Below are 20,821 nucleotides of genomic sequence, written 5' to 3'. Positions count from 1 at the left end.
ATGGGGCTCCTACAACCTTAGAGGTTAAGGGATCCAACCAACCAACCAACCAACCAACCAACCGATTACTGCATTTTTCTTTTCTTTTTTTTTGCCTGTTGTAGTTTGCGAGCACAAACTGGATGAGCTGATGCTGGCGGTAAGCAAATGACGAGAGGTGAGCGGTCTCTAGTGGTAGCTTCTGAGACTACTCAAGACTGAACTGTTTTATCTTTTATATTGCAAGCGAGGTATTTGCTGAAAATCAAATTTGTATAATCTTATCTTTAGAGTTGCCTGGATATAGAGGTACCACTGTACTGTACTGTGAAAAATGTATTAGTTGTGCCACACATTTTGAAGAAAATCTCATATTATTATGTGCGCCTTGTATATGTGGAAATGCGGTATGCCTTGTTTCTCTAATACAATGAGTAAAATCATACTCAAGGTAAACAAAATATGGCAGATGGCTGGGAAATGTATGCTATGGCTAGCTATCAGGTAACTGTTATGAAACCATACCACATTCATGACAACTTTTGATGTGTGTCGCTCGATGAAAAAATAACTGGTGTTGTTTTCTTTCAAGATTATCTCTGGACGACCACAAGTGAGGGACAAATTCTAATCCCATCCAACAAGTTTCTGCAAAAGTGGTCCAGAGAGGGAAAGCACCAGACTGCAGTATCTGTTTCTTTGTGTTGTCGAGTCGCGCACATGTGGTTGCTTGTGTGCCAGGAATAGAACGAGGATCACTGTCCTGAGTGGCCATGCTCAAAAGATTACACACTCTCCCCCCGCAAACATGAGAGCAGACAGGAACGCACTATTAGGATGTGGCCACGTCCTAAGAAGCTCCCCTGGTGGGCTTCAGTTGACTTTAAGTGCTATCGCAGTATGAGGGCTAGTACTTCTCCGGTTCACACCTCCAAAAAGACACTCATAGCTCATTGCTCCAGTACGAAAGTATACAGTAAGCATTTCTGATCGTACCCAAGGTATACAAGGCAAACAGGGTCTTCCTGGCAATTTTGCGTTTTTACATGCGCCTTATAGTCTGAAAAGTACGGTAAATTGATAAGCATTTATCAGATATATTCGTTTTTTTTCAACACATAACACACTTTGTCTTATGTTTGCAGATAAAGCAAAAAACAGGGCATTTTTGTTTACATAATTTAGTTAAAAAAAGTTTTTCTAGTTATATTAAACTGTTTTGTGAAATAAATCAACAAAATGTGAGAGGCTTTTTATATATATATATATATATATATATATATATATATATATATATATATATATGTATATATATATATATATTTACAAAATCCCCAGTATTTGTCTTTAGAAGTTTCTTTGTCAGTAAGAAAATCTGATCTGATTTTAATCACTTGAGCACCTGAAAACTAAACACGTCAATCGTCATGGGAGCAGGTTTGGGATGCTTACTTTAAAAATGCTGTCCAATACATAAACATTAATTACCTGTTGAAAAACGCAATCAGGAAGGTAGTCTGAATATTATTATGTTACAGCAATGTTACTTTTTATCATTTTTGGATTACTCCAGTGCAATCTATCCATCCATCCATCCATTATCTGCACCACTTATCCTACATAGGGTCACGGAGGTGTTGGAGTCCATCCCAGGCAGTGGGCAGGGGATACCCTGAACTGGTTGCCAGCCAGTCGCAGGGCACACAGAGACAGAAAACTCACTCGCTCATTCACACCCAAGGTAAATTTGGACTGGCCAATTAACCCAACAAGCATGTTTTTGGAATGAGGGAGGAAACTGGAGTGCCCGAAGTAAACCCACGCAGGCACGAAGGGAACATGCAAACTCCATACAGGGAGGCTGCGGTAGCTGAACCTCAGCACGGTGGGGCTGCGCGCTAAACACTAGCCGCTGTGCTGTCCTACTCCAATACCAAATATGCTAAAAAAAAGACAAGTAAACAGAATATAGATCAAATTAAACGTTTTGTATATGTTGGAGTTTGTCAAACCCATCCTTGTCCCAATTCCTAACTAATTAAATAAGTAAATATGTCTTTGCTTCGGTGTTGGTCCCTTCAATCAAGTTAATTTGTCGGGCTCGATCGGGGCTGGGCTTTAATAGCCATGGGTCGGGTTGCGTCGGTTTGGATTTTTTATGTGTGAAATGATAAACACATTATGGTATCATTGAGTTTGAAATGTATATTACCAGTATATTGGTTCACATTATTTTCACACTAAACAGCAGGAGGGCGCTGTGCAATCTTTATTTCAACTTAATGTACCTGTAATTTGATTATGTCTTTTTTCCGTAACCGTAATGGAATACATTTACATTTTTTGTATCCTAATTACCAAATACCATAACAGTACTCCGTTACTCCCTAACCCTCCACGGGAGTGTGTGCGTACATGTGTGTTAGTATTCGTGGATGAATGAGTGAGTGCACAGAGAAGAGTCAGTTTTGTAATCAGCTGTCAGAGAGTGCAATGTTCTCATTGTGGCCACTGAGAGTTGAGCTATGCGCTGGGCTTGGAAAAGCTCTCAGGTCCCCTCGCAGTGTGCTTTCAAGCGGCGGCATTGGATGTGAACAACATTCTGTATTGACACCCTTTGCTTGCTTGGTCTGCACTTTAAACTGAAAGCTCTGTTCCTAAAAGGTAGGACTTCAAATGATTTACATAAAAATGCATTCAAACCTTCATTCAATGTTACTGTATAGCTAGGTTTCTTGTGTTTAATCCTTACTATTGATGCATAATCATATTAATCGACTCATTGTAGAATTTCATTGCTGCTAAGTGTTATTACACTATTTTTCATTGCACTATTGTTACGATGCACTATTTCTCATTGCACTACGATGAATTATGATGCGCTTACATCCAGTCTCGAAGCACTACCTTGTAAATATGTTTTGCCTACTTATCCCGACAACCTTTTTTTTTAAATCTTATTTTTTATTTTTAAGTGTTGAATAAGTGTTTATCCTGGGGTGCCATGTCTAATCTTATGGTTAAACAATGTGCATTAGGTTCTTATCAATGAGTCTAAGGACAATTCTAATTCAAATACATAAACACAACATACAGTCCTGTTATGAAAATGTCATTATAAGGGAAATAGCGGTAATTAAACATTTTCTATCTTTCTTCACTAGCAGATATTTCGGCCAATTTTACCGCAGGTTTTTCATTTTAAAGGGCATTTCCAGATGTCTTTTTGGTTAAAAAAGAAAAATATGAACTAAATGAGAAAAATAGCACAAAAAAGAAAGAAACTAATCAAACAAAACAAAATCAGCAACTTATTTTGAAATCAAACGATAAACTGGATGAGCTGATGCTGGCGGTAAGCAAATGACAAGAGGTGAGCGGTCTCTTAAGATAAATTCTACTGAGATAAAAATGTAGTATATTATATAATCTTCCCATTTTTAGGTAATTTATATTTCTATTTTTCAACATCTTTATTAGTCTTTAATTAAGAAATACAATATAAAAATAATACTTAAAAATTAGCAATTTACACCAGTAAAAAAATATATACTGTATCATTAGTCTTCCAGTTTATCAAAAAAAGTAATTTGCAGGATTTAAAAATTTGCCGTGTTTAAATTAATTTTCTGTTTTTTTGGTAGAACACAAAGAAATAGCGATTGAATCCCTTGTTTAGAGAAAAAACAAAAAACGGAATCTTTCGATTGCAGGTTTTCAATTTGAGAACCCCCCAAAAAAAGTCTTTTGAGTTATTTTAAAGAAGAAGACAGCACTGAAACGTCATTGGATTCAAGTTTACTCAAAATTCAAAAAAATCTATGTACAGTTTTGCAAGAGTTGTAGTATTTTTACTTGTTGCTTTTGTTATATTACTGTTGATTTTTACTTACATTTGACTTATGATACCAGCTTTTTTCCCCAACAGCTTATCATGTTGATTCAAGTGTTGCTAATACCAGGCCTTAGGTCTGTGGTAACCTTGAGGAACTTGTAAGAGAATATTCACTTTCCTCGGTATGTTGTGCAAGCCAGAGATGATTGAGTTGGGCCTTGCTGACGGCAACTTGATCGATGAGCTCATGGCACTAACGTCTCAGAGCCTCAACCAACTGGAAATCCAGGAACACTTTGATGTCATCAAGGAGATCGGACGAGGAAAGTATGGCAAAGTGCTGCTAGTCACGCATCGCTTCAGGGGTAAGTAGGCAACAGTACTTGCTTATCATCATAACGAATAAAAACCTATGATGTTTGGTTTCAAGTTGTTCAAAAAAACACTGAGTAACTTGCCCACAATAAGAAGTAAAAAAAAACTGTTCATTTTAAACCTGTAAGACCTGACGTTGTAAGATAAAAGATAAATGAAATGTTTTATTGTTGTTGACGTCCTTCACATCAGAATGCTGTATGGAATTTACTTTCTGCCGCCATCTCCTGGCTTAAAGTCATGAATTGCTTTTCTTGGAAATAAACTCTTTTTGTGTGTGTTTGGGTTGACGTTGGACTCTACTTGAAGCAAGCCTTTTTTTACTTTCACCATTGCCATTCTACACTGACAAATAGGAAAAAAACCTGTGGGGACAAGCAAGATGTCAATCCACAACGCTACCTCCAACCCACCCAAAACCCCCATTCCTCAAAAACAATATGTTCTGTCCCGAACAGTACTGATAAAAGTAAGATAAAAGCAGATAGGCGCAGTGGAAAATAAAACATAAGGGCTTTTGGAATCCAGAATTGCGTTGTTAACACATACCTAATCGAGAATATGTTTAACTTTCAACCATTTAAGGTCACATCAAACAACGCAGCCCACCTTAAACAAAGTGATTGTGTGCTATTGTACAGCCTATGGGTGCAACATTTGCGGATAAGGTTTAGAACTTTTACTATATGCAGAACTTTGACTGAGCAACAACACTTTTGGGGTTATTTTTGTGTTTACCACAGCAAGCAATCAATCATGAAAGTGTTGTTTTTTTACTGACGTTTAAATGTTTGCCCCTTTCTGTTCTGATGATAAAGTAACCGAAAGGAAATACTGCTACCCCATTGACCCAGCGTTGTAGTATTACAACGTTCTCACAGAACATTTTTATTTCCAAAGGCTTCATTAAACACCATGTAAGTGGTTAAAAAATGATTGTTTTATGTTGTTTATGTCTGTGTCTTACAGCACTAAGACATTAAAACAATAAAATTAATTGAATCCATTGTCTCCAATCATTTAAAAGAGAAAAATACATGTTTTGTCAAATCATTACTCCAACATTTCGAAAACTAAATAAAATATAAGGTTAATTTAGTCAGCATTATAGTTCTTCAGATGGAGTACACCATAGCTAAACACAACTGTAGACGGTTCACCTCTGTTGTAATGTGTAAACAGTTTTTCGTCCACGTGTTGGCAGTAAAAGCAAAACATTAAAATTCAATTCAATTCAATTCAATTCTCATGTAAGTGCAAGCCAAAATTGTTGTCTAACATTCCAATTCATATTGTCTTGGATGCTAAAAAACTCATTTTGATTATTATCGTTTTTGTTCTTTTGCCATACTTTTATTTTTCTTAAATTATAATTTTAATATTTCTTTCTGATGAATAAAGAAACAAAAAATAAGCCTTATTTTTTTAGCACTTATTTATAAAACATAAAATATATGACTACAATTTTTAGATGAAAATAAAGGTCACATTATTTTTTAGATAAAAACTGAATATCCTCACTTTTCATATCTTGCATTTATTTTATTTTCATCACCGTTTGAATTTTCAAAGTATTTTTCCTCCATTAATACAAAGTAAATGAATAATATAATTAATGAAATAATTTGCTCATTTGAGTTTTTTGACATTTTACAAGAGAAATTCATAAGATAATACCAAATAAAATTAAAACCCTAAAAGAGAAAGTATTTCTTCCAATTGGATAACTATTTTCTATTATGTATTCGATATGCAATGTTTTCCTTCAATTTCTTCCCCTGGGCAATCACCACCCTAAACAAGTGCACACATCTGTGAAAATACTTAGAAAGCCTTGATTTCTTATTTGTTTTTTTTCCATTGCTGCTAAAAAAAAATGTTGCTGCAAAATGTTATTGCACTACATTTCTTTGCGCTACTGTAACCCTGCACTATTCTCTCATTGCAATATTTTTTATAACTTAGGCCGGTCTCTGAGCACTACTTTGCAAATATGTTTGCTTAATTATTCTGAGTCTTTTATTTTCCTTTTAAAGTCTCAATATACGTTTACCATAGAGTGATATGTCTTATCTCATTGCACAATTTGTTTCAAAATGTTGATATCAATGATAATGAAGACAATTCAATTGAATTCAATTATTGAAGTAACCATGACAATTACAATCAATGGAGTTGTGTTAGCATTACTTTCCCTTTGGAATGCTACACAGGGACTCCCATGGCTTTGAAAGTCATGCCGAAAACCTCAACTAAGCTGCAGGGATTCCTGCGAGAGTATTGCATCTCCTTGCACCTTTCCTGCCATCCATGTATCGTGGACCTCTTCGGCATTGTCTTTCAGTCGAGCGAGCACTACTGCTTTGCTCAGGAGCTTGTCATTGGGAGGGATCTGTTTGCTGTCATCCAGCCCAAGGTAGGACTGGAAAGCAGACACAATTATTAATTATTAATTACAAAATGATTTCAACAGTCTATATCATATTCACATCAAGATACTGAAAAGTAGTTGTTACAAAAATATTTGCCCCCTGTTTACACAACTCAGCCAACTGACTCCAGAAGTTCCCTCATGACTTCTGAATAATCCATTATTGACCTAAATGATTATCCTAGACTGTACCTGTGTGCCATTAAGTCTCAGTTTAAATACACCTGAACAGACAGCGTTATAAGAATAGAAGAAGAAGAAGAAGCATTATGACAGTATTATGAAGACCAAAGAAAACACCTGGCAGGTCTGGTATTAAAGGCCCGGTCACACAGCCTTTCACGGGCGTATCGAGGCTGAATCACGGCCAGAAATTTCTGCTCGTGAAGCAGACGCGGTGGAAAATGTGCAAAATTGGCCTAAACCCGCTGTTTACCCATGGTATGCCCGCAAAACAGACGCCGGCGACTGTTCCGCGTCCTTATCGCGGGTAACCGCGGCTGCATTGCGTTTGACCGTGCTTACACGCGGTACACACGCTAATGCACGTGGTAACACCGCGATACAGGCGCAGAACAAACGTGCTATGACCGTGCTCCACCCGCGATTACCCGCTAAAATATCGCGTCCTACCCGCGTGTAACCACGTCTTGGCCGTGGCCGTAGCACGTCCTAGCACGTTCGTACCGCGTCTTTACCTCGTGTGTACCACGTGTGCCGCCCGCGGTTACCCGTGGTCTAAAGTTTTGAGCAGCGGAAAACTTTTTCGCGCGGCCAAACGCGTGTGAATTTCTTACCGCGTTTAAAGCACTGCTGTATCTCGTCTGTATCGCGATCTCAAAGCATCCAACAGCGTCTGCTTCACGGGCAGAAATTTCTGGCCGTGATTCAGCCTCAAACGCCCGTGAAAGGCTGTGTGACCGGGCCTTTAGTGTAGGAAAAGTTAATAGCAGTAATGGGATACAGGAAGGGTTGGAAACATCTACACATTTGCTGGACCACTGTCCGAGCAGTAATGTATAAATAGAGATGGAATAAAACCAGTGCAAACCTACCAAAACCTGGCCATCCCTTTAAACTTTTGGCCCAATCAAGGAGAGAACTAATCAGAGAAGCAGCCAAGACACCCGTGATCACATAAGATGATCTTCAGGCATACACAGATGAGGTGGGACAATCTGTACATAAGACAACTATTAGTCATACGCTGCAAAAATATTCCCTTCATAAGAGAGTGGCAAGAAGAAAGCCCTTTCCGAAGGAATCCCTTAAAAAGGCTTGTTTGGCGTTTGCAAGAAACCGCAAGGGCGACACAAATAAAATGTGGAACTGGGTGCTCTGGTTGGATGAGACCAAAGTTGAACTTTTTGGGCGTATGAATAACACTTGATATCACCCTGAAAACACCATCTTCACTTTCATATATGTAAGTAGTAGCATTGTGCTCTGGGGTTACTTTCCTTCAGCAGGGACTGAGAAGATTGTTAGAGTTGATGGATGGAGCCAAATACAGGGTGATTTCACAGAACATCTTATGGAGTCTGCAAGAGACCTGATAATGTAGCGTAGGTTCACCTTCCAACCGAACAACTACCCTAAGAATATAGTGAAATCTACAACAGACTGGTTTAAAACTAACAATACAAAGGTGTTAGAATGGCCAGGCCAAAGTCCAGATCTCAATTCTATGGAAGATTTGAGGAAACCTCTTAAAAATGCTACACACAAAAGATCACCATTTAATCTTAAGGAACTTGAGCTGTTATAGGATGTGCAAAACCTGTAGAGATATTCGCCCCAAAAACTTTCAGCTCTGATAGAAGCAAACATAATTTGTACGAAGTATTAACTCAAAGGGGGCCGATATTTTACCGTTCTACCGTTCGATTTTTAATTTGTTAGCACAATATGAAATGTTGAATAAAGTTTTTTTTTTTTGACGATTGTGTCTCACATGTTGTTGAATCCTTGAAAATATTTGGAGCGTTGTATCTTTTAGTTTGTATCCTGAAATATGGCAATACATCCAAAAGTTGTTGGGGGGCGCTGTAATTGAATTTTTGAATATGTTCACTTTAAGGACAAATCCCTGACAGTACACTGTCCTTTCACTCTCAAATAATTAACATCACTAGGTCTGCTTTTTTCCCTTCCCTCCACTAACTGTCTTTGCAGCTTCCCCCTCACTCGTTTACCATCCTTGCCTTGATTTTTGCAATTCTCACCTCTATGGCCTACCTCTAAATTCCCTGCATAAACTTCAGCTGATACGGAACTCTGTCACCTATATCATTACCAAAAAAACCCTATTGCACCACATCACCCTGTCCCTCCAAAACCCCACTGGCGACTGATCAACCAAAGAATCACATACAAAATCCTTTTTCACATTTTCTATAGCCATTGTTGGGCACCTAATACTAAAAAGTAGGAATAAAGATTGTCTTTATACTCATCAACATAAAGTGCGGATTAAAATGTTTGTTACTTTTACTAGTTACTTCATTTAAAATGTTATTCTACAGCCCCATATTTCTGACACTGTAGCGCGTTTCTCTGAAAGTAACTATCCAGTAACAAATTACCGTACAAACTTGCGTTGAAGCCAACCACCTAACACTGCTTAAAAATAGCTGCCTAATAAAACAAAAAGAAGAAATCATGTAAGCCAACCTGTGGAAGCAGTGAACTCTTCATATTTATTGTCTTGTGAAATCTTGAGATTGAAAACCAACACTTAGCCGAGCCCTTTGTCTCAGGGCCTCAAACCACTTAAAGATTTCCTCCTTCATTGCTGTGTACTGCTCCTTACGTTTTATTCCCCATTTTTTTTACGAATAAAAAGACAGACATTCTGCACTCTTCTACGATACGTTCTATGATTGAGTTTGCTCGATTTATTTTGTTGTTCCTGTATATGCTACGCCTCTCCCCAAACACAGCCTGTCATTTGCTACTGGTGCCACGCAACCAAATTATATGCATATGAACCTACTCCCTGATTTAGGTATTTTAGAGGTATAAATACAGCTTATATGCCAGTATATATGGTAGGAAGAATATCATTAGGGATAAATTATTGCACTCTGTGCTTGAGATGGTGCTTTGGTAACTGTATTGAGTTGTACTTTGTAGGGCCATATATAGATGCCAAGGCCGCTTCTGTGACGAAAGTGTGTTGGTGGCGGACTCAGTAAAGAGCGATTCATCCTGAGTAAAAACGGAGCAGGTTAGATGACGGCAACATTTGTGAACCATTTTTAATAAGTAGGGGAGTAAGGCACCACGTTTTAATGATTTTTGAGGTAAATGTTGTTATCAATAACGCCTTACAGTACTCCTTACCGAGAAAAGTAATTGCATTCCAGGAGTTTGCAACGTCGTAATGCATTGCTCCAAACACTGTCCATAACCTTGCCCCTTCGCACCTTTACGGAATGGAACAATGCCTCGCCTTCTCGCGCCCTCAGATCTTCCTCCACCCTCCATCTCACAGTCTCCGCTGCCTGTCTTAGCTCCATGGAGAGCGGAGATTTCAGCCGGTCTGGAACGCACTACCACGTTACCTCTAGAATTTCTGCCACCCTGTCCATACTACAATCCAGACTTAAAACCCATCTTTTCAGACCTACATACCCATCATAAACTGCCTCACATTAGCCCCCACCCTTTTTTTTACTGGACTTATTTTTTATGTTTTATTTTCATATTCTGTTTTTTATTGATATCACTATTTTCCTTCTTTGTACAGTGACCTTGGGTGTCCAGAAATGTGCTTTCAAATGAAATGTAATATTATTATTATTATTGTCGTTTGTTTCAGGTGGGCATCCCCGAATCAGCTGCAAAACGTTGCGTGGTCCAAATCGCCAGCGCTTTGGAGTTCATCCACAGCCGGGGGCTGGTTCACAGAGACATCAAGCCTGAGAACATCCTCCTGCTGGATCACGACTGCTGCCAGGTCAAGCTGGCGGACTTTGGCCTGGCTCAGAAGAGGGGGACTCTTATCAGTTTCATCACGGGTACTTTGCCTTACATGGCCCCTGAGCTATGCAATGTCGCTCTCTTAGAGGGGCAGAAGGAAGTCAGTGCTCCTCCACTGATGGTGGAGCCTACTCTAGACACCTGGGCCTTTGGGGTGCTTACGTTTTGCATCCTGACCGGCTATTTTCCATGGGAGCACTGTATTGACTCGGATGACTGCTACCAAGAGTTTGTGGATTGGTTAAGTTTGGGAGAGAAAAAGACTGAAGAAGAAAATCCTCAGTTGTGGAAGAAGTTCACTCCAGTCGCAATGGAGTTATTTGGTAGGATCCTGGCGCTGGATGCTGAAAAGAGGTGTACTGAAGGCGTGGTGAAAGAATATGTGGACAAGGCCTGGATTAGGGAGAATCATGATATGGGGCAGCAGACAACAAAATAAACAGAATAAGTTCAATCATAGATGTTCAGGGCTGAAAAAGACAAATTCGTTCTGAATATTTGTTGAAAAAACGGACTACTTAACAAATGCATTAAACCCAATTTCTAAATTGCTTGAAAAACAAATAAATATTTAAAAACATGTTTTCTCTGGTCCTATTGTTTATGTTTTGGGTTTTGGGTTGAGTTCTAAAAATGTTCTATGATAGTCAAAACCTGCTAAGCACAAACGTTTATGTATTTAGTAGTTTAATACTCTATTATACATTGAAACCAAAGAACAAAACAATTTTCAGGCTCAAGCATGTGTTTAACAAGTAAAAGTACTGTACTTTATAACTATTTTTCGCTGTCAAATTATAATTCAATAACGATCTCTCTGCTTTATTTCAAAACTGTCTTACAAACACGATCCACTTTACTTCACATGATACTTTTTCTTCATCATGTGGACATTAAACTTTACAATAATAGACTAGAACAATTTGTAGATAAATATCAATTGATTAATGAAAGTCAATACGGTTTTAGAGCAAACACATCAGCAACAATGGCTATTATTGATGCAGTAGAGGAAATCACCCATAGCATAGAAAAAAAGAGATACGCAGTCGGGTATTTATTGACTTAAAAAAAGCATTTGATACCATTAATCATAATATACTATTAAAAAAACTGGAAAGAAATGGTATCAGGGGCTTGGCTTTGCAATGGATTCAAAGTTATTTGACGGGGAGGAAGCAATATGTAAAAATGGGAGAGTTGTCATCTGAATACTTGGACATCTGTTGTGGAGTACCACAAGGTTATATCCTGGGTCCAAAAGTTATTTAATTTATATATCAACGATATTTTTATTGTTTCAAAACTATTGAAAATAGTAATATTTGCAGACAACACTGACATTTTATATTCAAATGATAACTATATTAAATTGGTAAACTATCAGAAAACCAGAACAGACCAGTGGACCCCAGAGCATTCGTTTTAGTCTTTTATTAAGGGAGCGTTCAGGGCTTGCTGGAGACGTGATGACCGTCAGACGTAAGCAGCGGCGGCGGGGAGATAACTTCGGAATGAGTCGTCAATCGTAGTGCGGAAATCAGGCAGGTAGTGTTTACGGGGGCTGGAGAAGAGATCGAAACGTGGGAGGGAAACAGGTCGGATCGGAGGCAGGCAAAAATCAGGTAAGCAGAGTTCTAAATGAACGGAATATCGGGAGAAACACACAGAGTTACAAGAATGTACGCTCTGACACTCCTCTCAGGGCGCAGGGCACTTAAGAGAGGAGTGCCAGCCAATCAGAATGCGCCCACCCAGGCGCCACATGATTACTCCAGGTGATATGAGTTAGTAATCATGACAAAACTTGTATTAATCGTGAACTATTTAACTAAAAAGTATAGATCGATATAAATAAATAATTTTTAAATTTAAATAAAACCAAAGTAATATTCTTTGGTAATCGCCAGGCAAATCAAGATTTAGAAGTAAAAATGGATGGTGCTGCAATAGAAGCTGTATCAGAAGTTAAGTTTTTAGGGGTCATAATCGACAATAAATGATTCAGCAAAGCTAAAATTTGGTCTTTTAAATATTAGATCGCTTGCTCCTAAAGCTTTACTTGTTGATAACATTATTTGTGATTATAAATTTAACTGTATCGGTCTTTGTGAAACTTGGTTACGCCCGGATGAGTTTTTAGCGCTAAATTATGCTTCACCCACTGACTACGCGAGTAGCCATGTAGCACGCACGTTGAAAAAGGGTGGCGGTGTCGCGCTCATTTCTGAAAAATCGCTCAAATTTAATCCTCGTACCTCTAATAATTACAAGGCGTTTGAGGCTCTTGTGATGCGGTCCTCTCTATTGTCAATTTATGTAATAACTATCTATCGCGCACCTAGGCCATACACAACTTGTGATTGAAATTATGATAAACATAATTCGTCTATGAGCGCAATATGTATATGTACTTTTGAATGAAATTGTAATTCTGTAATGTAATCCATATGTCAACCAAATATACTTGTAATTTCATTACATTTTCTGTAACTGTACTGAATACATTAAAAGAAAGCTATCCTATTTAAGTAACACCATTACATGTATTCTCCTAATACCAAAGCCTGGTAATAAATAATCATGCCAAAGCCTTGTCGTATGCCAACGTTGTTTCCTGTCTTCTGTGTACTTAACAACAGCATGGCACAATATTGCACTCTTTAGTTGGCATGAGCTTGAGAAAATGTGCTAGCTTTGCTTGTGCTGTGTGTAGATTAGTGTGGCTGCAAAAGTCACCCAAGCAAGTGAAAATCTTTTGACAGTATCAAGTGAACACAACACAACATTTGTCTGCAAACTGAGTGGTCTGAGGAATGTTGTTCGCTTACATTTGAAAAAAGTTATACAGTGGAACATCGGTTCTCGACCATAATCCGTTCCAGAACCCTGTTCGAAAACCGATTTGTTCGATCACCGAAATCATTTTTCCCATTAAAAATAATGTAAATCGTTTTAATCTGTTCCAACACCCTGAATGTTTACCTTGAATGTTTAACGGAAACATAAAGCTAACCCAGGCTAATCGTACGTCCACGTTATTGTAATCTTCCGTACGAAAGATTACACTAACATGAACGTATAAAAATAAAAAAAATCAGGTCGTTTAGCACCCGGGTCTCCACAACAAGTGGTGAGCGGTTCATTGGAAATGGGGCTCCGTTCCAACACCCTGAAAGTTGGGCTCCGTTCCAACACCCTGAATGTTTACCTCAAATGTTCAACATAAACGAAGCTAACCCAGGCTAATCCTACGTTCGCGTTATCGTAATCTTCCGTACGAAAGATTACGCTAGCATGAACGTGTAAAAATAAAAAAAAGGATAAAGAAAATAATTATGAATAGGATTTCTTACCTTTGTGGTGGTCAGCAGAAGGCGCAGGTGGACACTGGGGTATTCCCTGGCAAGATCAGACACTCGCACACCTCCTTCATATTTTGCTATTATTTCTTTCTTAAATGCAATAGTTGTACGCACTACTTTCCTTTTTCACCTGTAGCAACTTTGCTGCTTGCACTGACTTTCTTCGGAGGCATAATTAGGGGCTAAAACACTTGGTACACCCATATTAAAAGCGAAAGCAAAACGAAGCACGTTCGCACACGATAACAGTTGTTGACGAAAAGAGCGATCTTTCTTTCTTGGTCCTCTCTCCTTCTTTGTCTCTCCTTTTCTCTCTTCCCCCTTTACACTCTTGTCTCTCATTTTCTCTATCTCTCTCTTTCCTACTCTCTTCCCACTTCTCTCACTCTCTTTTCCCCCTTTTTGCATTTTACTCTGTCTCTCTTTCTTTCTATCTGTCCCTCTCTTTTTCTCTCTTCTACTCTCCTCTCTCTGTTCTTCTTAGGGCGGGCGACATCGAGAGCAACCCTGGCCCCCAGTCCAAATGCCAGTGGTGCTTTCGAACCGTTCGCTGCGACCAATCACCGTTACTACCTGCCCACGGGGCTTTGATAAATCATGCACCGGCCTGTCTGAACGTACTAAGGACTTCAGAGGCTTCGTATGCTTGCTTTGCTTGGGTCACACCCCGTCAGGCCTGGCGGCACAGGACAGTCGCAGCCCCCTCTCCTTCGGAGAACTACAGAGCCTCCCACAAGCGAGTCTAGCGCTACTAAGGATTACCTTAGGCGCCTTAAGTGACTCAACAACAACAACAACACCCGTACGCCGCTCAGCATCGCACCCTAGCATAGGCACTCACGCATTACCGGCATTCGTACTCCGATTTTTTGACCGAACAGCAAAGCAAGAATTTCTCCAAATTTTGGGTCGGACTCCGATTTGTTCGAACTGAGAGGCGTTCAAAAACCGAGGTTCCACTGTATATGCAAAAGAAGATATAAGGTTCACAAGTATCCTCACTCTGGTCTTACATTTATGACTAATAAAAGCAATCAATAATAAACGGATACATTTGTAGTTTAGCACCGCATTTTTAATTGGTGGGTCGGGACTTAAAAATGGGTCGCGGACCTCCTTATTCTAAAAGGGTTCATTATGCTATGCTCGATATGTTCTTACTGTTCAGTCAGTCAGTGCATTTGAGAGTGACCACATCTCATTTTTTGGGACTTTTATGGTTTTATTTCTTTTCTCTGCCCATTATTATGAGTCCCAAAAAATTGTGATGGGGAGAAGGGAAAGTGGAAAACAGTGACAACAGCAATCAAGTCAAAGAAGGAAAGTATTGTGAATTGTAAAAATAATGTACAAGCCATTGAAGTGCTGCTGGAAGGGACAGTAAATGGTTTAAAAATTTTACATTTTCAGCTTTTTATTACTATAACTATGTTTACCGGTATTCACTATATCATAAATAAATTATTGAATTTTAGGGACATGTTTTATCGATATTTTGAATTCCTATCTTAAAGCAGTTTTAAGAGGTCGCTTAAATGTTATGTAGGCTTATATGTGAGAATATAACATACTTGAAGTTGTATTGGTGTTGCTGGTCAATTCGTTTTTTGATTGGTACAGATGCTGCCGAACTACGACGATCGTTCGTAAGTTGAATTTGTTCGCAAGTTGCTTCAGTGCTATTTTTTGTATGTTTATGGTTCATATAAGTATGCATAAGGCTTGTAAAAGTAACCTGTGTTAGTTTGTACTAAAAAAATAAACATTTAACAAGATAATATGCTCTATAAAGATAAATACAGTGACGTTTTACTTACTTTTGGGACTTGCGCTTCAAGAGGTCCTCTGTTGTAAAAAGTGGCTGAAAAAAGCGTTCCGACCATTTTATCAAACGCATTAAGCTTTCGTTTCAAAGAAAACGACTCATCTCTTCCTTACACTTTACACCAACCATATTGAATGGATGCACGAGATATCAAACAATAAAAAAGTCAAAGTAAACGTTGTTATGATTACGCACAAACCAGGAAGGGGAATCCGAATGTCTTCTTCGGTGTTGATGCTAGGTGACCCCTCACAGCGCCACGCGGCGGAAAGAAGCACGACAGTACTGGCCTCTACTCGGAAAATGTGCACACAATAGAAAATCTAACTTACAGCAATGTCCGGATATTAATCGATATCCCGGAAAAAATTACCGTATCTACCGTTTTGCGTAAGTCAAATGTTCGTTAGTATGGGAACGTCTTTAGTCCTAGTTTTGTTAATCGATACCGTCCTTGTTTTGAGCACCCTGCTTCCAGTTCCTGCCTCCCCCGCACAGGTCGATCACCAGCAAAACTTAACAGTAACCACCCTAATAAACAAAGGATTACTGTATCCTTAAATGCATGTTTGGTTAAGAAAAAGCAATACATTTTCTTTATAAGAATAAAAAGTCCATCATGTATACTGCCCTTGTTTTCGTATTTTTAGGGCGTAGACAAGAAAATGAACAACATCAAATTCACTACAAAAGTCTGATAACATAACACATTAAAGCCAATACTGTATGAGGCTACACTGTAAGAGCAGGTGCATAGAAACAAATATTTACACAAATCCATCCATCCAATTAACATTCCTGCATTAAGTCTCTTCGTTGGCTATCACATTACTCTTTGAAGCTACAGAATAGAAAGCTGACCACAGCACGACTTTAGTGTGTCTGTCATTCGACATCTTAATCCCCATCTCATTTTCCGAAACAGCCTCTATTGAATAATTCTTTGGCATTTGGCTCCAGCTGGCCGAGAGCTCGTTCAGCTCATGTTATCCAGTAAACTCAACAAGTTATCTTTCAGATCGCCCTTTGACTTGACTACGCTTTGAGATTTGTAAAACAAACTATCATAGCTGCCGTAAATCCATATGTAAGGTGTGTTTGTGACTTTGACTCATTATTTATGGTCGACTGTCCCTAGATAGACAGACAGACAGACAGACAGACAGACAGACAGACAGACAGACAGACAGACAGACAGACAGACAGACAGACAGACAGACAGACAGATAGATAGATAGATAGATAGATAGATAGATAGATAGATAGATAGATAGATAGATAGATAGATAGATAGATAGATAGATAGATAGATAGATAGATAGATAGATAGATAGATAGATAGATAGATAGATAGATAGATAGATAGATAGATAGATAGATAGATAGATAGATAGATAGATAGATAGATAGATAGATAGATAGATAGATAGATAGATAGATAGATAGATAGATAGATAGATGGATCCATGTTCTCCATTCGGACCCCGGTGCTGTGGATTGCTCTGTCCTCTGAGACTCGGTCTGCAACCTCCGTGGAACTGTTTAAATCTAGGCTTAAAAGACATCATTTTTTATTTTGTGTTTTAATTTAATTATTTTATATTTTATTTTCAATTGTATTGTATGCCATTGCTTCATCCGTTGCAGCCTGGGGACTTGGGAGGTTTTCAGGATAATGCATGCATTTTTGCTTTTTATTCAAAACAATAATGTATTTTTTAATGAATCAAGTGTTTAACCACTACGAGGTGCAAAATAAGAAAAAATAAGCTGTCCTATTATTTTAACCGAGTTACTGTATGTAATTTTGGTGGTAATCCGCTGTTCAAATTATATTGTGTGTGCACACTCACGATCAATCACTACCCACAACAATACAATGATCAACAAACGTGAGTAAGAAAAAAAAATGAAACACTACTCAAATGTATTTGCCCTTTTACATCACCATGGTGATGCTCACTCAGTCATTTCCTGGCACGTTCCACGATGCTTCACAAGCCGACACACATAAGCAAGCAGCAATAAAAGCAAGGAATTGGAGACTGCTGGCTGTCATGAGGGACAACTATTAATAATGCCGCCTTGTCTGTTATGGAAAATCTCCACAACCGGGACCTCTCATGTTTTCAGTGTTTTCAATCATTCCCTTGGCCTCCGTAAATTGAATAGATTAACCCTTTTTCCAATCAACAATTAAACAAGTTCTCCATCTCTTTAATTTTTGAATGATGAAGCAATACAATGTTTACAGGGTTTTTCAGGGTCAGCAGCCCTCAAAAGAAACACATCTGATATTCAATGCTAACAATTCAACAAGACATTATCGTTAGATCATGTTAGGATTTGACGAGAAAAAAACTACTGCAAAATAATGGAAAAATAACAGTTAAGGAATGTGATTAAACCTACTGTGATCAGTGTTGTGCAGTCAAAGGAGTCACAGTCTCTCATGCCATAAGTGAACATACAATTCAAAATATATTGAATGGGTACATTTATTCAGTGTTAAGGTCCTTTTCTATTTAACTTCACAATTTTTGTATTTCAAATCCATGAATTCTCACAATATATTATAAATATTATGCAACCAATTAGTAAGTAACATATTACCATACCTGTCAACCTGTACTTTTTTGCCGTACAAAGTACGTTTATTAAACATTTTAAGACGTGTACGACGTACAAGAAAATCTGTACGGAAAAACGCAAATTTGTCAATTATGGGTACCATCCGGTAGACCAACTATCACAAAACGGCAAATCAATCAAGTCAAAGGAGTTCGCCGCGGTAGCCTCTATCTTGGTATAGTTTTTTTTCCGTTGCAAACGAAGCGAGCGGTTTGATGCTACTGTGCGCATGTGTCTGCTGCCTGGGGATTTCCCATCATGCATCATTCCCCCCAAAAATATGGTGTAAGATTATTTTGTATTTTGTAAAAGGGCCATTCGAATAAGTACTAAGATGTAGGTTTATTTATTTGTAAATTTGACTTCTGTAACTCAAAAGAACCTCATTGCACATTGCATACTGAAATGAACAAGAAAACACATTCATTTTGTTGTAAGTGTAGAGAAAACTCAATCAAATTATATCTGTTTGGTTCAGGAATCTAATTCGGCAGTGTTCACAGTTTCCAACACAAATTAGTTCCCAATTAGCCTATTTTTGTCCATAGTATCATTTATTATGAAGGGAGCAATACTCTAGACATGTTTATTTTAAGCTTTAAATCATCAATCCTGCAGCTCATTGATAATGATCATGATTTATCAGTCAAAAAAAGGAAAATATATAAACACACAAATAAACAATGCACATGGTTTGATTCTAACATAGTACGACTTATTTATATTGCAAGGGAAATTGAATCAAATTAAATAATATAGAACATGGTTGACACAAAAACTTGCTGTGTTAGCTATGAAGGGAAGAAGAAATTCTATAGCAGGTTAACAGTGCAGATGAATAAACCCGGTTTTATAATCAGCTCAATTAAATAATCAAGAATTATTACATTGTGTGTCCGAATGATATTTATACCCAACACCAAAGACGGGAGTTGCATGGTCCCTGGAGTTAGCAGGAACTTTCTCATCTGATCTTGCAGACATCATGGCGGCTCGGCGAGGGACCGATCCACAGGCCAATTAGGCATCATCATTGGCGTGCGGAAGACTTCCTTGCCAAGGAGGCATGCTCTGGATACCAGCCTTCTTTGTCCCCATGGACAAATAACAGGGGGTAAAGGCCAATCTTAGCCACCCCACCCCCTGCCTCCCTGGGCTCCCTATCCAGGAAGGAGCGCATGAAGAAAGAGTGAGAAAGGCGTTTGCGCCTCGTTTTTGAAGGATGGTGATGTCAACTACTGGAGGCGAGCCCTGTGACCGTGTGGAGTTTCTATTGATGCGTTTTAAAATAATGTTTGCCAATTAGTGGATTAAGTGCAATTAAATAAATCCTCTGGTATAAAACATGACACATATGCAAATCATTAAAATGTTGTATCCAAATGAACACTTTGAGATTTATACAACTGTTGAGTCTGGTCACTTATAGTGAATGGTCGGCGGTTAAAAAAAGTTTGTGAATATGACTTGGTAAGAGGGTAGTACCCAACATGCTGTTGATGATGATAAAATGTGTTGTAAAAGCCCTAGCTCCTTGCACAGGTTCAGTTTGGTGCAGTGTGTTTAAAATCTGTAAGATTTCTCTGAGAGAAGCGAACAATGACTCCTAAACAGAACAGTTGATTGCTGCAAATTTATGGAAAAGAGACTTGTTTTTATCTAGTTAAAGCCGTTACACATACTTTCTCAAGTTCTTACCACTTTGCTGATCTATTTCAGTCTCAGCTGCAAAGCCGACTTCATACTACATTGTGATGGCATGCCACATTTGCATATTTGTCAAGGACTGAGGCTCACAAATGAGTTCCTTTGGAACTGAGTGCTGCATGTCAGGGCGCTTTAGTTACCTTGTTGTGGAGAACACAAGGCATCCTGGGACCTTTGTTGTATCCTAAATGTCTGTTGAGTGTTCCGTGGATACCAATGAGTTTTTTGATGAGAGGGAAAAAAAGCTTACCATGCCTGTCAATGGTAAAACGGTTTATCGATGAAGTAGGTAGGCTGGACGAAAACAAAAGTTACGAATGTAACTTGGAATCTATAAGAATCGTACGAGTGCCCAAGGCTGTCCTTCAAGCACTGAATGTTACCTTTTTGCATTCCCAGTTTGAGAAATTGATTCATTTATAACACTTGTGGTCTAGGAATGAAAGCATCTTCTCACATAAACGCGAGAAGTCCAAGTGACAAGCTGCTAAGGCACCGGAGACGGTGCGTCAAGCACTGAATGACTAAGACCAGCATAGTCACAAGGAACCCAGTAACAAACCACTTTGAGAAGTCTCGACTGGACCAAAGGCAACGCTAACCAGTGTGGGAGAGGCCAATTTGACACTGTAGAACCTGGTAAAAGTGCTTAGCGAGGCCCAAGAGGCAACAGCACAGATGTCCTCCAG

At 38.6% G+C, this 20,821-nt stretch overlaps 1 protein-coding gene across 2 annotated transcripts; it reads left to right on the top strand.

Moving 5' to 3' along the window:
• The first annotated feature begins 2,415 nt into the window (after window positions 1-2,415).
• LOC148369768 (serine/threonine-protein kinase SBK1) lies at window positions 2,416-11,184 on the top strand. Of its 2 annotated transcripts, none has more exons than XM_088330007.1 (4): window positions 2,416-2,643; window positions 4,015-4,179; window positions 6,403-6,605; window positions 10,444-11,184. In XM_088330007.1, exons 2-4 carry the CDS (start codon window positions 4,017-4,019, stop codon window positions 11,041-11,043), a joined length of 966 nt encoding a protein of 321 aa, XP_088186133.1. In that variant the 5' UTR covers window positions 2,416-2,643; window positions 4,015-4,016; the 3' UTR covers window positions 11,044-11,184. The 2 variants fall into 2 exon arrangements, with proteins under 2 accessions (XP_088186133.1, XP_088186132.1); XM_088330006.1 differs by having other exon boundaries at window positions 4,011-4,179.
• The last annotated feature ends 9,637 nt before the right edge of the window (window positions 11,185-20,821 follow it).

This window comes from Urocampus carinirostris, chromosome 3 (assembly GCF_059441175.1).
Source record: "Urocampus carinirostris isolate Australia breed hairy pipefish chromosome 3, RoL_Ucar_1.0, whole genome shotgun sequence".
NCBI classification, from domain to species: Eukaryota; Metazoa; Chordata; class Actinopteri; order Syngnathiformes; family Syngnathidae; genus Urocampus; species Urocampus carinirostris.
Note: the sequence above shows the minus strand (reverse complement) of the source record. Positions and strands in the feature narration are given on the sequence as shown.